Below are 17250 nucleotides of genomic sequence, written 5' to 3' on the forward strand. Positions count from 1 at the left end.
CGAGTGTTAAATAGTCTTTTAAGAGGTGCAAATCGAAAGTTTGATCCCCTCACCCAACGTAATTACAATTGTGTGATGATGTGAAGGGGAAAGTGAAAAAGATGTCCAAAAAATTGATGTAATACTTTACAATTTATGGACGGCTCGACCTTAAGCCTTTTTAGCGAAAAATTTTTGTATCAAAAAAGAAAAAAAAACTTTTAGGTAATTTTTTTTTTTAAAGATACAAAACTGCAAACATAGATCTAGATCTATATCTAGATCTAGATCTAGATCTAGGCTCTAGATCTACATTTATGTTTTTAATTTTCTAGGAAACATTTCCAACTGATTTTTCGAAACATTTGTTAATTTATCGTCTTCTGGTTATGATGTTGTGCGCTCGTGTTCTCAAATAACAATTTTAGCTTTTTTAGTACATTTGTAATCTTTGGCTTCCATGGCAGCGGGAAGTTCAAAATGGCGCTCAATGTAAACAAAAAAAAATGGTTCTCATTTCACATGTTTTAATTCCCGTTTTTAAAACAAAGCTCTTTATTTGATTTGAAGACTCTTTATGTACACAATAGCATTTACAATCGAAAATACCACGAAGAATATTTCATTATTACAATTTACGACAATCTATTGGGATTTTACCCAATCAATAAAAATTAAAATGGATGTGTTGCGTGTTCAAACTTGTTTTGGATTTTTAATCTAACATATCTAACCACGATGAAGACCTAATTTATATAGGTTATCACCATTTAACCGGTTTGTACTTTGTAGAATTAAGCTTCTATATTATAAAACTACATTATAATATATAGATCTATGGCCTACTCGTATTACTACTTTGATTGTTTACACACACTGTGACTGTACAGACACTGTACAGTACTGTATACTGTATACTGTACAGGTAACAGTGTAGTTGAGTGTTGTGTACACGTACTACTCTGTAACTGTAGTTTACATTTTCAGCCAGAGAGCTAGTCAACTAGACTAGACTCATACTAGGGACTTTGAGATAAATTTCAAAATGATTTATTTAAGTAAAAAAACATATCATCACATAGAACTACATACAATTAAGACAAAACAGTTTACTTTTTCAAAATAGGACATTCCATTCAAAAGTTATGATTTTTTTACTGAATAAAAAGTTACTATAGGATTTAATGGTAATTTTCGCGGGCAAATTTTGTGTGTAATGTGTATAAATCAATGCCAAATCTTTATTACATGGAATTTTGTATTCAAATTTTCAGAGTTTCAAGATAAATGTGTTTTGAAGTACTTAAACCTAACATTTTTTAAAAATGTAAAGGGTGTGATGAAATATGTGTCTAGAGGGGATACCACCCCCCTAATTCTAAAAAAATTTTTTTTTTTTTTTAAAGTATTTCGTGGTTCTAAATATTATATTATTATCATGTCCAAATTCTAACATCTGCTAGTTGTAATAGTATGGAACCTCACACCTTGGAGCTTAATATACAACTTAATCTAAATCCCCTACCCCAGAGCAAAGGTTCTTTTATAACAAAAAAATACAGATTACACAAATAAAATACCAGTTAAATGGAATTGGTGTAAATAAAATACCAGACAGGTCAACACTGTTGATAAAAATTAAATTTAATATAAATAATATAATAATTACATAATTACAACACTAGCAAAATAACAAGTCACCTAAAACAACATCAGCTAAAATACTGTCAAACGAGACGCACACATCTTCAGCATCATCCTCTGTTTCATTTTCTTTCCAATAAGCTACTCTAAATGAATCTACAGCTGATTTTTTCTTTAACTTTAAAATAAACCTACCACTAAAAATAACATCCTCCCCATTCACATTCCACTTATGCTCAATCCTCGCCCCCTCTACCCTATCTGACAAAAAAATTGACAATTTTTTTCTTTGAAAACTACTAACATTGGCAAATACAGGGTCATTAATAACAGTGAAAAGCTCCTTCTCGATTAATAGCTGTTTAATAGTTTTAGCAATTTTGTTTCGGTTTCCCATGTCTCTTTTCTGGCTTTTTTCCATCAGCCGTCGCTGCAGCTCCCTTTCTTTCTCTATCCTCCTATCCTTTCCTAACTTTCTACAAACTGCACCCCTCTTAATGCAAAATTGGATTATTTGTTGTTGAACTGCTGCAGGCTTGGATGACAGCCAGTCCAACGATTTGTTCAGCTTTACTTTAGTTTTTGCATCTAAAAAAGTTATCTCCGAATTCGGGGCCCTGCGCGACAATGAGTCAACAACACCAAGGGCCCTCTCAGCCCAGATGTTGTGTACGGGGGCACTGGCTGCTGCAGCTAACATGGCCTCAGTAGGTGCAGCTAAATCACCCTCCAGGTAGCGGGAAAGCTGACGGCTGAGGACAGTTTGGGTGGCTGTGGCCATGGCTTTAGTGGCAGTACTAAAGGCCTTGAGGTTGGTGTCATCTACAATCAGCAGAGATGACAAAGTTTCATCCGCAATTAAGGGGCGTCCAAAGGCATCCTCACATCCTATCAAAAGGTATTCTGGCTCAGCAATTACTCTAGCAATGAATTTCATCGCCACCTTTTGATATTCAACCTGAAAGAAAAAATATACATTTGAACAAAGTATAACTCATTACAAGAAGTCACCAGTATTTATTTTTAAAAACTCAAAAGTATTACCATGTCAAAATGATTCCGTTTTGATTCTTTGGCATAGAAGACAGACATCCAAGCCCCGGTTAGGTATTTCCCCCAAAGTCCAAGTGCCTGCAACTGGGAAATAATAATGTCATTTTTTAAGTCCTTTAATAGTGCAGCTCTTAATGATATGTTGCTGCAATATTTTTCTAAATATAGCACCAGAAGATGCCTGTGTCTGTATACAATACCAGCCAGGCAGAACATCACGTGCAACCTATTACCAACATATCTAGGGAAAATACCACATGCCAAGGAATGCTGCCTGAGAAAAGCCTTGAATCCTGTAGGATCTCCCTTTGCTTTGTACCTAATAGGAAAGACAAGAGCTATTGAAAAGCCATACCAATGCAAAATAAAAATCAAACAACAACAGCGATGGAAAACAACTTACCTCAGCTTAGATATTCCATACAGCAAGTTAGCAGCTCGACAGTCTGAACCAAATGTGTCACTGGGAATAAGGGAATTAAATTTTTGAAAAGTCTTCCTTACTTCATTAGCTATGCCATCAAGAGGGTGTAAGTGACAATTCAGTTCAAGTAAGTTTGTCTGAAGTTTTTCATTCAGCAGTAGTACTGCAGCGTGGTTGGCTGAGGCCCTATCTGTCAACGTGGATGAAACCTTTCCACACATTTGAAGTTTTGTCTCCTCCTTATCAACTTCACAAAAGGAAGAGTACGTTGTTGCCAAGTCCTCAATGGTGTTAAGTACATGACCAGCATAGTCCTCAGCTCTGCCTCCAGCCAGTTCCGTAATGTTTGCGGTGAAAACATTTTCAGGCGTTCCAAAATGAACTTCATTTATGTGTTTACCGGATATAGTTGTTGCATCAAACGCTATAGTTACAACATCAGCATCAATGATGGCCTCCGAAACTTGAAGCTCAGCCAAAACTGCCATTTCACGGCACATCTGTGCTATTGTAGACACTGATGGCAGGTCAACTTGTGCATTGCAGAGATCAGTGCAGAAAGCAATTACCTTTGATATCGCCTCAACAGGCACATTTAGTTCAAGGCAGCGGTAAATTACCATTCTGATTGAAGAATTGAACTGCTTTTTATTGACTTTGGTGACAATAGTTTGAGCATCATAATTTTCAACATGTGGTATGTCATGTAGCAAGGCAGCATCTTTAGAAATTAACTTCTTTTCCAGGTCAGTTACTTTCAACTGTAGAGCATTCAGCTGGCTGTGGCACTTTTTCTTTTGTTTTGAAAGTATGCTGCACTTAAGATGTGCTCTTTTTAGAGAGTTGGACAAAGAAGCAATTTTGTCCTGCAGTGTCTTTACTTTTGACTGAAATTTGCCAATTCGCAGTCCTTTTCTTTCCAGCTGCTGCTTAACCCGATTTACTTGATAGGTTTTTTTTATCTGGAACTTCTCTTTCTTTTCAGCACTATAGGACAGTTTTAACTTCAGGTTCTCCTTAAACAATTCTCTGTTGCACTGCTGCTTTTTGTCGCAAGCAAAACATTCCTTACTTGTCTTCGTTTTTAAAGGTGATATGGGAGGTGGCATCTTTGGCTGTACAGTGCTAAGTGGCTGCTTTACAACTGAGACAGGGAAGAGGAAATCAGCATTCAACAAGCATTCAAAATTTGCCCAGTTCCTAGTAATGTTGGTCTTCAGTGAAGTAACTCTGGCATTCAAACGACTTAAAACAAGTTGTAAAGATGAAGCTTTACAATCTGGATGACCACCTAATTCCAGAAGATATGTTGCTGTCTTCTTTGCATTTTTTTTGTTATTCACAAAAATGTGGTACACAAATCCATTAGTAAACTTGTTGTTCTTGTGTGAATTAACAAGAAGTTCCAAATCATGAAGGGTTTTGGAAGGCCTCTCCATTTGCATTACTGGTGAAAGAAAATAAAAAGCTTTAATTCATATAATATTTTCAACATCTACAAACAAGATTATTTTCTTTGGCTCTAGTGTTTTAATTAAGAAAACGATATTCTATTTCAGTGCTAGCCCAATTATCTATTACTATTGCTTAGACTTAGTACATTTTCTAAAATGACAAAGTAAGAAATAAAATAATGTCTTTTTAATAAAATATAATGATTAAATAATCTTAAAATATAAATATCAGATGCAGTTGCTTTAAATATGTTAAGATTGGTTAAGATTTCAAAGGTACATCATAAGTATCTCTTATTCATAGCTGAGTCGGCCATTATCGATAATAGGTAACTACCGACATTGCCGAGTGTCGGCTGAAATTTTAACACCATCGGCACTTCGCGAGGCATTATCTAATTCAAGCGAAGGTTCAAATTTAAAAAACAAGACTTCAGAATAAACTTAAATGATAAATCTAGGTGTACCTTTAAAAAAAAAACGACTATCAAGTTTAGTTATTAAATAAATTAAATATTTCTACATACCTGTCCAAGAACTGTAGATTACTCAAAGATACGTCGATGGCGACGAGAAAAAGCTTGCTCAATAGAAAACTTAATTATTCCTTCATCAGAATTTATGACGAATGGAATGAATTGAAGGATTTTGAAATGAGAATCTGGCTTTATATAGTGAGCTATGTTTTGGCGGACGGAAACCAGAATCAAGTTTAGTATGGCGGCGGTCGCGCAGTTTCCGGGCCGCAATTTGACGGATATCGTAGTCCCTACTCATACATACGTTTGGACTAGACACAACAAATATATTTAGATTCTAAATCTAGAACTTCTAGTAGAAGATAAACTGCAAAAAAAAAAACTGTGTGTGTATTCTGCCTAGTGATAGTGTGTTACTATTACTAGTAGTTAGTGATTAAGTCTAGTCATAGTCTAGTCAAGTATAGTAAAAGTCTAGTTAGGCCCTAAAGTCCTATAGTTAAATTCTAAAAACATAGAGTCAGAAGTTGAATTGTTTAACAAAAAATAAACTTATAGACTAATAATAGACTATAGACGAGTACACATTATTTAATATTTAGATTTGAATCAATGAATATTGAATAGGAACCATGCTGTAGTTATAGACCTAATCTCATCCTAATCATTTTAATGTCTTCAGACCATATTCATTCTCATTTGATAGATTTTCTGAAATTTCTTCTTTGTTTTCCTATTGTTGATGAGTTCTTTTATATTACTTTAACCTATTTTCCCCACTCTACTTTTATATTACTTTAACCTATTTTCCCCACTCTACAGTTAACTTTTGTGTTAGTACTACCCTAAGTCTAACAAAGACCACTTCATATTATTTGCATTCTATTTGATAATAGTGTTATTAAATTATAGCTCGTAGTCTTTTACTCTAGAGCAGGGGTCTCCAAACTACGGCCCGCGGGCCGGATGCGGCCCGCGAGGTCCTTTCATCCGGCCCGCAGAGATCTTTTTATCCACGGAAAAAACGTTTGTTGGTGATGGCTGAGGAACTTTGCCCAGAAAAATCAAAGATATGCCTGTAAGAAACTGGCCCCCGGACTGAAATTTGATAGTTACTGCGGCCCTCGGGCTGAAAAGTTTGGAGACCCCTGCTCTAGAGTATTGTGGTACTACTGATAGAGTTTACTTTAATTTAATACTCCAGAATTTTTTTTTTTAGTTTGTCTTTGTTTCCTGGTTTATAAAAAAAATAGATTATTGATCGGTGATGGTACACTTCAATTTAATGATAACCTAAAATTGCAAAAATGATGAGAATATCTTAATGTTGCTAACCAATTACCAAAAGATCTAAAAAAAACTAGATCTACTTTTCATTCAATAACTGACAAATATTTCAAAATCAGCTCATTGTCAAGATATTTTGTAGACAGCATTCATACGATTGCTTTGAGTCAAGTGAGTTAAAACTAAACTGTCCATTAAGTTCATTACATGCTATTCAGTGGACAATATTATTCAAAATGTTTTGGGAAAGTTAACACTATAACTAAAATATGTCTTGAGCACAAGAGGGAAAAGATGATGATCTCTCAAAGCATTTTGATATTTATTACCTAACTTATGTTATTTTGTATATAATATATAAACAACCATCACATTTTTTTCCATGATTTATTTTTAAATCTCAAGAAGAACATTTTTATTTCTAGCTGTGTAAAATGAGCACCCTTTTGGATTTTCTAAGGGAAGCACGACTGGAGCAGTTCTATCCAGCATTTCGAGCGAATGGAATTACTCAGTCGGAGGCTCTTATTAATTTGGGAATGCCAGAATTTTTCGCTTTAGGCATCACAGCTAGTGAAGACAAAAGAAGATTGGTTGAGCTGGTCAATATTATAAAATCTGTTCACAATTCTGGTAGCCCAATATTTCAGCAGAGAAATATGGGATTTCGACATAGACAACAGTCTAATATTAATACTTCAGATGAAACTAGTCAAACTAGGAATATGAGAAGTCGACAAGCCACTAGGTCTACAGCCTTCCAAAGCCCACAGACACCCCAGCGTTTAGAACCTTCTAGAGACGTTATTGTTCAGGACAGAGTTCCCAATTTCTCTGTTTCATCCTACATGGATATGCTACGCTGCAGTACTGAGAGCAGCAGTTCTGAAGAATCAGACAATCAAGTTGAGGATGAGCAGACTATCAATAGAATTTTGTCTAATCCTTCTGGTGTGCGTAACTCTATTTCTAAAGGCCCAGCAGTTGAACGTATTAAACACTCTAAAATGAAAAGTTATAATTATGGTGTACATAAAGTCAGCGCACCGACCAAAAGTAAAACACCCAAACTTGGAGCTAATAGATTTGTTGGGGAAGAGAAAATTAAAGTTTGTGTGAGGAAAAGGCCTCTGACAAAAAAAGAACAAAAAGGCAAGGAAGAAGATATTGTTACTGTAGAAAGCACAAATATGCTTGTTATCAATGAACCAAAGCTTGCAGTAGATTTGACAGCCTTTACATTACAGGTACTCATTTGTCTGTTGTTTGCAGGAAATGTTTTGTTTTTGTCTCTTGTCATCTAATACCTGTTTTGTTTGTTGCCTGCATTTTCTTTAATTAAGATGCATTTAGTTCTTGTATATTTTCAAAATTCAGCCTAACTAATCATTTTATGTCCCTCCTCTCATTGATCCAATGACTTTTTAAAATTGGTATTCCTACCTAGCAAATTTTGCTACGACTAATAAACATGTATTTATATTTGCCTTTTGTTGTCCTTAATTTCAGCATGAATTCTTATTTGATGAAGTATTTGATGAAAATTGCTCTAATGAAGATGTGTATATCAGAGCTGCTAGACCTTTAATTAGCTGTGTTTTTAATGGGTAAGTATAAAAATAAAGCACATCGCAAATAAATCCATTTAGTATGATTAATTTTCAGATTTTTAAAAATAAAGTACTACCTATCATGAATTAGCAATCTTTTGCTTTTGTGAAAAATGCATTTTACATTTCAACAGCAAAATGTCGTCTGCCATTTTGCATATTTCTGACATGTTGTTTGGAGGTTTTAATTACCTCATTATGTCATTAAAATAAACTTTAAAAATCTTGATGTTTGTTGGGTAGAGATCTTTTTTTATTTTGTTTTACAACTTGTTAATAGATTGTTCTTATTTCTGCTTTTGTTTAAGAACAAGTTTATTATTTTATGTTTGAAGATATTACCATATAAGAAAGTAGATTCTCAACTCTCAGATTTAAAGTCTGTAATTTGTTTTTCAGAGGGACTGCAACATGTTTTGCTTATGGGCAAACAGGTGCTGGGAAAACACACACTATGCTTGGAAGCACTTCTGTGCCAGGACTTTATTTATTAGCAGGCCAAGATATATTTTCTATCATTCAATCTGGCAAGTATGGAAGAAACCTCCATGTGTGGGTCAGCTTTTTTGAAATATACTGTGGTCAGCTGTTTGATTTACTTAACCGTAGAAACAGGTAACAGATTAACTTTCTTGTTTTGATATTAACCCCATTTAGATGTTAGTTTATATTTTGTGATATTATTAACTATTATCTAGTGTTAATTAAAAACATTTCACACATCATGAACTTAGCATGTAAAACCTACTTTTCTTTACTGAAGGCTGCATGCAAGGGAAGATGGGAGTCATCAAGTTTGTATTGCTGGTCTGACAGAGACCGAGGCAACGAGTGTTGATTCTCTTGTTCAGGTTCTCTTTAACATTTTTTTACCATCTCATATACATTTTCTAGCTGGAAAGTTTCAGTTTACTAGCTGGGAAAGTGTCAGTTATCTTGCTTTACTTTAGCTGTGTGGGGTTACTATTCTAAATAATTAAGCATCATTCCGTAATTTAATTTTGCAGGGGACCTTGTATGAGTACAACAAACATTGAAATAATTCCATCTTCACTACTATATGTAATGTATCCATTTATGAGAAAATAAAACTAACCAATCATCTTTCAATAATCAACAGACTTTAGAGTATGGCAACTCAGTCAGAAGTAAAGGAGCCACAGGTGTGAACCCAGACTCGTCCAGGTCTCATGCCATTTTACAGTTGGATATACGAGACAGTCAAGACAACAAGCTGGGAAAGTAAGGCGGGTGGGGGGAGGAGGTTTTATGGGAGCCCTAGTGAAGCCCACAATATACATAGTTCATCCAATTAATCAACAGATTTTCTGTCAACAGATATTCTTGTCAGCCTATAAGTAAATCCTAGAGATTAGAGGTTTCATAATACTAAGCTACTTTAGTTGGAGAAATTTTGATGAAACCTTTTTTTTTACCAAATGATATTCTTTGCACAAAATTGGTAAAACTCACTATAGTTAACCTCTAATAAACCTTTGTATTAGAACTCTACCAAATAAGGGATATAACTCAGGTATAAATGTATTACTTGATTGTGTCCCCTGAGCCTTTTTTTTTTTAACTCATCTGACTTAGGGTTCATCCATTTATGACGTCCACAAATTCTTTTGATTTTGGACCCCCTTCCACAAAAATCCACTTATTTCCCTTATAAAAGTCCATACGCGTCCTCAAAAGTAATTTTTTTCCAGTCACCCCCCCCCCTGTGGATGTCATAACTGGATGACCCCTTACTGCTAAACACAATATATATGCTAACTATTGATTAATGATCAGTTATCCTATAAATGCACATTTTGAAGATTTTAAGAATATTTTTTTGTGCTAAAAATACATATTTAAAATAATAAAACAATTTCTATTGAATAAATAATTTTATAGTTCTGATTTAACCTCTTTAAAAAATTTAGTTTTATTACTTACAGAATTTCATTCATTGACTTGGCCGGCAGTGAAAGAGCTTCAGATGTTACTGATACAGACAAGCAGACAAGGATGGAGGGAGCAGAGATAAACCAAAGTCTACTGGCCGTAAGTACTTTTGGTTTGTTAAACAAAATCAACTACTGACTGTATATTTTGTTTGGCTTACAAGCCAGTATCATTGTTATACCGAAATTAGCTGAAAGGTGTTCAATTTTAATATTTCATCACAGCAGTAAAATAAATGATGACAAAAAAAAAAACACAAACTAAAACTGATTTTTTAGGTTCTTGAAAAATTACATGACAGGGCAAGTAATTCATCTTTTGCATTTCTTTTCAAATCTGTAGCGATAACTTATTATTATATTTCAAATTTTATGAAATTATGAAGCCCATTACAAATATATTTATTCCACAGGCTAAAACCATACAAAAAACTCATGATTTAGCTATAATTTACAAAACAGTAAAAAATTGTTTTTGTTATACCCAAACTTCTGAAAATATTTTCATCTGAAAATATTTTCTCTAGTCAGTTCATAAAGAAAATCATCTCATCACTGTAGGACTAGTCGGCAAAAACTAATTTAAAAAAATAAATGATTGGTATATGATTGTTCAATGATTTTCATCAGTTGAAGGAATGCATCAGGTCCATAGACCAGGAAAGTCGACATACACCTTTTCGTCAGAGCAAGCTTACGCATATATTAAAGGATTCATTTGTGGGCAACTCTCGAACATGCATGATTGCAAACATCTCACCTTCTCAGTCCGCGTGTGAAAATACAATCAACACATTACGATATGCTGACAGGTAAATGTTGTCTGTCATCAATATTACATACAATTATTAACACCATAGTGACATACAACATAGTCTACTATCTCATGTGTCCATTATTCCACAGTTTTATAAGTTTCCATTTATCACTATAGTTACATTGTATTCATTGAATATCTAGTGAGTTGTTTTTATTGCCTAGGGTGAAAGAACTCCGCAGAGAGAACACCAGGAGTAGCTCTGTGGGACACACCATGAACCTGCTGATGAACATACCACCCCCAGCTCCCACGGCCTTTCATCCTTCAAACATCCTCTCTAGCTCCACCCCACAGAGACCCGCGTCTCACTCTCGGAGAGACAGGTTAAATGTAGTCAGTGATGTTGTCTTTGATCCAACTGAGACTCCAATCAGGGGCCATAACTTGCCCAAAAAGTCACGCGCTAAGGAAAAACACAGAGAGTCTCCTATCCAAGGAGCAAAGTCAAGGTCAGAGACTAATGCTGGCTCAGCATCTCCTCATATACCCCCTGGGACTTCAACAAGGTTTACAATTCATGCAACTGCTGCATCCCAAGGATCATCAGCCCCTCCGCCTGATGCCTCTCCGAGCGAATCTGACCAAACTGACACAGACTCCTGTAATGTGACTCACCCAACACATCAAAAACCTGGCAGACAACTTCCTGTTGCCAGATCAACTGACACAGAGTTTGACTTTCCAACTTCAGACTTCAACATTGTTGAAGATTTAAATGACCTTAATCGCTCGGGTCTGCCACAAAAAGGTTCCCCAACATCCACTGTACCACGAGGCCACGCCTACCGTGATTCAGGTGACAATGCAGCAGCTGCAGCAGAAGATGAAAAACCGGCTGCACCAGCGTCCAACAAAAGGCCGCCGCAAGTGAAGCCAGTTCTGTACAAGTCAACAGATCCTGAAGTCGAGGCCTCTCACCATGCCACATCAGCTTCATCTCCATCCACTGCAACCACAAAAACTCCACAGCCAGACATTTTATCTCCTAAAATTTCCCAGCATCCACCATTATACAAGCGGTCATTTTTAGAGGAACTTGTAAGCAGTGGTGAGAGTGTTGATGATGATGATCTGATGGCAGAGGAACCAGCAGCTCCACAGCCTGATGACAGACAACCATCGAACACATTCCCAGGTAAAACTCCAGCATCTAAACCCAGTACTTTGATCAATGTCATGACCCCTGTTCCTGCACTAAGCAGTGACCTGACCCAATTTACTCAACGGACCGTGAAATCACTGGAACCTCCGCCTGTAGGAACAAATGATTTATCTGGCAAATCCCCATCCAGTCTCCCAGCACAGCAACCAAATTTTGCAATTCCAGAAAATTCAACACAGATACCTGGGTTTAAACCAAGCAAGTTGTCCTCAGAAAGAGTCCGTTCTCCTTTTACAAAGCACTCAGAGAGTCCGTCCCCACAGCCAGGAAACACACAAGTCACTCAGAAGCCCAGGGACAAGTCTCCAGTCATTGACCACAGTTCAGTCAAACCAGTTGTGTTTCATCTTGAAGGAAGTTCTTCAAAAACTCAAGGAGCCAGCAGTGAAGATCTGAAGTCAGACAAGAAGGTGCGTCATCACTCGGATAGCTCGGATTGCCTCTCCTTGTCCAAGATCTCTCAGTCCCCTACTGGGGATGCTAGTGATGATTCCACAGACAGCATCCGCGCATCCTTCTCAGACCAGGGTCAGGGTGGCTCCAGACATTCTGGCCCTGGCAGCATGAGGAAGGAGAGGAGTGACCCCATGCTGGCACTGGACATGCAGAGAAAGAAGCAAACTTTGCCAGACCCACAGTTCTTCTCTAAGTAAGTTCTCTAGTTCTTCTCTAAGTAAGTTCTCTAGTTCTTCTCTAAGTAAGTTCTCTAGTTCTTCTCTAAGTAAGTTCTCTAGTTCTTCTCTAAGTAAGTTCTCTAGTTCTTCTCTAAGTAAGTTCTCTAGTTCTTCTCTAAGTAAGTTCTCTAGTTCTTCTCTAAGTAAGTTCTCTAGTTCTTCTCTAAGTAAGTTATCTAGTTCTTCTCCAAGTAAGTTCTCTAGTTCTTCTCTAAGTAAGTTCTCTAGTTCTTCTCTAAGTAAGTTCTCTAGTTCTTCTGTTAGTTGTTCTCTAATTCTTCTCTAAATAAGTTATTTTGTTATTAAAGGATAAAAAAGGTTTATTTTAAGTAAAGTTTATTTACTTAATTATTATAAAAGAAAAAAAAATATTAATCAAATCACTAAAAAAAAAATGTTTTTGTAGAAGGATAGATGTAAGAAAAAACAAGTTCCATAATTTTTTTTCAATATTAGTGCTGATCTATCACAGTGAACAGCTTGTATTTCAAAAGTCCTGTTAAAACTGTTATTTTCTTATATGGCTTTTACATACCATGACGCCAGTTGTTTTTTACGAGCAGGATGCTGACTAGAAGCAACACACCAAAAGGCGGTCGCGCTCACAGAGATACTGGACCGAAAGTTGTGCGCAATGATTTGTCCTCACCATCAGCAGGATTGTCTGAGCCAAATTTGGCAGCAGATGGTTCAAGTGATCCAAAGTCGCAAAACTTGAGTGGAGAAAATGTGAACCCTAGTCAGCATCACAGTCCTAGCAGTCAGCTAGGTTTTAAACTGTCAGACAAGCCAAGGTCTAAAGGGAAGCAACTCCCACAAGTGCCAACCACTAGAGTTGAAGAGAAGAACCATGTTTCACAGGGGCTAAATACTGGACACATTTCTCAGCATACTCCTGTCAAACATAAGTAAATATTCAACAATTTTCTTGCATTGTTTTCTAATAGACTGATTTTAGCTGTTATACAGCATGTTGTAATATAAATGTTACAAGTAAACAAAGCACATGTTTTGATCATGCAGATATGTATAATAAATCCCTGTTAGATGTTAATAAAATAATCTGTAATAGAAATGTTTCAATGTTTAATTAAGTTATCACTGAAGAAAAATAATAACTTTTATAGGATTATCTTCCAGTAATGCAGAGATTTAAAAGTCTCAGGTTTACAGATTGCTAGGATCATAAGTTGGAAGTATGAGGGCAGATAAAACAGACCAACTGGCACCTCACTCTTCACATTTATTTTTGCAGTCCTGCCATTGTGACAGAAAAGCTGACGTCAGGTGCAGTTTTCTCCCCTATCCACCCCCAGCCTGTGACAAGTGTAGGTGGCAAATCTCAAGCAGAGGCCTCGACAGTTAGCTCAGTTGTGCTCCAGCCCACCCCTGTCTCAGCTATGGAAGGCCATCCCACTGAACTACAAGTTAGCTCAGTTGTGCTCCATCCCACTGAACTACAAGAAGCCAGGTAAAGTTTTCTGGTGTACACACAATAAGTTTCTCCCAAATCCAAGGGAGATTATTTTTTAATATCCCCACTTACACAACGTGACAGTGCTATTTAACGAACTAAATTTTCAAACTAAATTCAGATGTTTAAGAGCAGCTTGGTATGATTTTTAATAACAAAAGTTTAAATTATAAAAGGGAGGGAATGTTATGATATACTGAGCATGGTTATCTACAGGACACAGCTTGTTATCTCCCATGAAGACCAGCTAGCTGTAGTTACCTCCCTCTGCAAAACTGAGATGAAATTGTTGCTCAATACCAAGAATGCTTCAGGAAAAATTGTAAGCACAATTTTTTTAATGCATGGGATATTATATTGCACTTCATTTCAATACAGTTTAATGTAGTATATCTGCACAGCTGAATACTATTATGGAGGTCTATTTGTTCCAGGGATTTTCTAGTCTAGTTTTGTGCATTAGGATATAGGTCTATTTGTTCCAGGGTTTAGCTGATTGCTTGTCTAGTTTTGTGCATTAGGATATAGGTCTATTTGTTCCAGGGTTTTGCTTGTCTAGTTTTGTGCATTAGGATATAGGTCTATTTGTTCCAGGGTTTTGCTAGTCTAGTTTTGTGCATTAGGATATAGATCTATTTGTTCCTTGTTTTGCTAGTCTAGTTTTGTGCATTAGGATATAGCTCTATTTGTTCCAGGGATTTGCTAGTCTAGTTTTGTGCATTAGGATATAGGTCTATTTGTTCCAGGGTTTTGCTAGTCTAGTTTTGTGCATTAGGATATAGCTCTATTTGTTCTAGGGTTTTGCTGATTACTAGTCTAGTTTTGTGCATTAGGATATAGGTCTATTTGTTCCAGGGTTTTGCTAGTCTAGTTTTGTGCATTATGATATAGGTCTATTTGTTCCAGGGTTTTGCTAGTCTAGTTTTGTGCATTAGGATATAGGTCTATTTGTTCTAGGGTTTTGCTAGTCTAGTTTTGTGCATTAGGATATAGCTCTATTTGTTCTAGGGTTTTGCTAGTCTAGTTTTGTGCATTAGGATATAGCTCTATTTGTTCCAGGGATTTGATAACTACCTGAGACGTGTAAGTGACATCCTGCAGCAGAAGATGAACGCTATAGAAAAGTTGCAGCATCAGATTTCTGAGTACTACAACAGTCAAGGGGTTTCTGTCTCTAAGCCTAGCGCCACATCCCACGGCAGTGTGACGTAAACAATGACACCATGACAGAGGATCAGAACACTTAAACAAGATGGCTGAAAGTGAAGAGTGATTTAATGGGAGGGGGAGGATTTTTTTACTGTGATGTTTTTTAAAGAAAATATAGGTGCTTGTAAATATGGCTAAAAACAGACTCAAGACTTCCTTTTATGAACTGCATTTTTCTTGTTCGTATGCTTTTAAACTGTTTCAATTTGCACAGGCTGACTTTTTTTTTAAATTTATTATTTTATGCTGATTAATTTAAAAAAATAGCACATTTTGAACTTGCCCAAAATTAGTATATTGTATAGGCTATGATCCAGGCCACCTAGGTCTAATGGCCAGCTGATAGTGTACTAGGCTACGGCCCAGGCCAACTAGGTCTAATGGCCAGCTGATAGTGTACTAGGCTATGGCCCAGGCCAACTAGCTAGCGCCCCATAATTACCACACAATTCCTTTATTTGTGTGTAATCATGCAAACAGGTGAATTCCATCAACTTGATGCATCACCTGGTCTTTGAAAAGAATCAAGCTAATTTTGTAATGAGATTAGAATTCACCAGAAGAATTTCCCAGCTGAGTTTCTTCTTCTTTGTTCTTAATTTTTAATGTTGGAAGGGATTCCTTTATGTGTCAACTTGTTATGTGCCATATTGGCCACTGACTCCGATTTCAGCCTGCTTTTTTTTGGATTTGCTTCCATAGCTTTTGTCCAACCAAGAACAAACTACAAGGGGCAGTTGTTTGATTTTAGAGTTATCTCTCCTAGAAGAGTTGCTGTCCCCAGCTATCGGGCCTCATCTGCCCGGGCAGCTGTTGGTTTATTTACCTATTTCTTTTAAAAACAAAGCTTGCTAATAAGAATTTCCTCATGTAGGCAAACTTCATGTGGGCAAGCCTCAGATAGGCAAGCCTAATGTGGACAAGCCTCAGTATTCTACAAGTCTTTCTTTTACACACTTCAATGCCAATTTTTGGCTTCCTTAAATAAATCTTTATCAGTGTTGTAAATGTAATACGACCATATTATTTATCTTAAAATGTATAGCTGCAACTTTGTTTCACTGGTTTAGTATCACACATTTTTAAGTCACTGAACATTTTTTGGCATCCAAGGAAGCTAAAAAACTTTAAGTCTAGCAAAACTTACTAATGATCACATTTGCAGTGAATAATACAAATCACTACATACAATTTGTGAGAACATTTTTTGTAAAATTAATTTAACAACCACTTTGTCATTATCACGGTTACTGATGCATTGTGTGATAGTTTAAAATGTGATATTAGTATTGTCATTCATGCTTCACTTTGTCATATGGACATTGTAAATGTAAAAAAAAAAGATAAAATTAAATATTTTATTACAAATACCTTTCTAGAAATGATTTAAGCATGCATAAAAAGGTGTTTTATTAAATATTTATTGTAATAATGTTTTCTAGTTTTGTTTAAGTATGTATGATAAATTACATAGTGAGGGATTAGTTGCTGTCAAGTAAGCTGCCTTATCGGTGATTATTTGCATCTTAAACAGTAGCACTGAATCACCTGATATTTGAAAGGGATATTTTACTAATTTTTTAAGTTAGAAATTAAGTAGGCCTCTACAAAGTGTAAAATATTCATTGAAGAGATGGTTTGTGAAAACTGTTAAAAACAATTAAAATTAAATATTTTGTTACATACCAATTCAAGTAAATTCATAATAAAAAAGTTCTTTAAAAATCTAGCTGATAAAAGTTAGGACTGTGGCTATGTAAGATAAGCACAGCTACTGCATCTCAACTAAAATATTGAATGGTTTGAGAATACTTTTAAAATCCTTATCTTTCATTTTTTCTTAAACACTTGACACCACAGTATAGGCAAAAAAGTATTAAGGACTGATCCATATTGATTGTGTAAGCACAGACCCACACTGATTGTGTAAGCACAGATACCTATTGATTGTGTAAGCAGATCCACATTGTGTAAGTATAGATCCACATTGATTGTGTAAGCACAGATATCCAAATTGTGTAAGCACAGA

At 35.9% G+C, this 17250-nt stretch overlaps 1 protein-coding gene across 2 annotated transcripts; it reads left to right on the plus strand.

Moving 5' to 3' along the window:
- Positions 1-449: 449 nt before the first annotated feature.
- LOC131952751 (mucin-5AC) lies at positions 450-16638 on the plus strand. 2 transcript variants are annotated; one of them, XM_059315573.1, is made up of 13 exons: positions 450-471; positions 6746-7567; positions 7830-7927; positions 8330-8545; positions 8694-8781; positions 9051-9172; positions 9877-9982; positions 10513-10694; positions 10864-12513; positions 13102-13446; positions 13794-14009; positions 14229-14334; positions 15072-16638. In XM_059315573.1, exons 1-13 carry the CDS (start codon positions 460-462, stop codon positions 15222-15224), a joined length of 4116 nt encoding a protein of 1371 aa, XP_059171556.1. In that variant the 5' UTR covers positions 450-459; the 3' UTR covers positions 15225-16638. The 2 variants fall into 2 exon arrangements, with proteins under 2 accessions (XP_059171556.1, XP_059171557.1); XM_059315574.1 differs by having other exon boundaries at positions 471-756.
- The last annotated feature ends 612 nt before the right edge of the window (positions 16639-17250 follow it).

This window comes from Physella acuta, unplaced genomic scaffold, assembly GCF_028476545.2.
Source record: "Physella acuta isolate Inbredline_101_S28 unplaced genomic scaffold, ASM2847654v3 ptg000890l, whole genome shotgun sequence".
Classification (NCBI taxonomy): Eukaryota; Metazoa; Mollusca; class Gastropoda; family Physidae; genus Physella; species Physella acuta.

What these genes read in the sequence shown, in the direction of transcription:
- LOC131952751 (XM_059315573.1), top strand. An exon ending in ATTAGCTGTGTTTTTAATGG is followed by an intron (nt 7,928 to 8,329) that starts GTAAGTATAAAA and finishes TTTGTTTTTCAG; the next exon opens with AGGGACTGCAACATGTTTTG. An exon ending in TAAACCAAAGTCTACTGGCC is followed by an intron (nt 9,983 to 10,512) that starts GTAAGTACTTTT and finishes GATTTTCATCAG; the next exon opens with TTGAAGGAATGCATCAGGTC.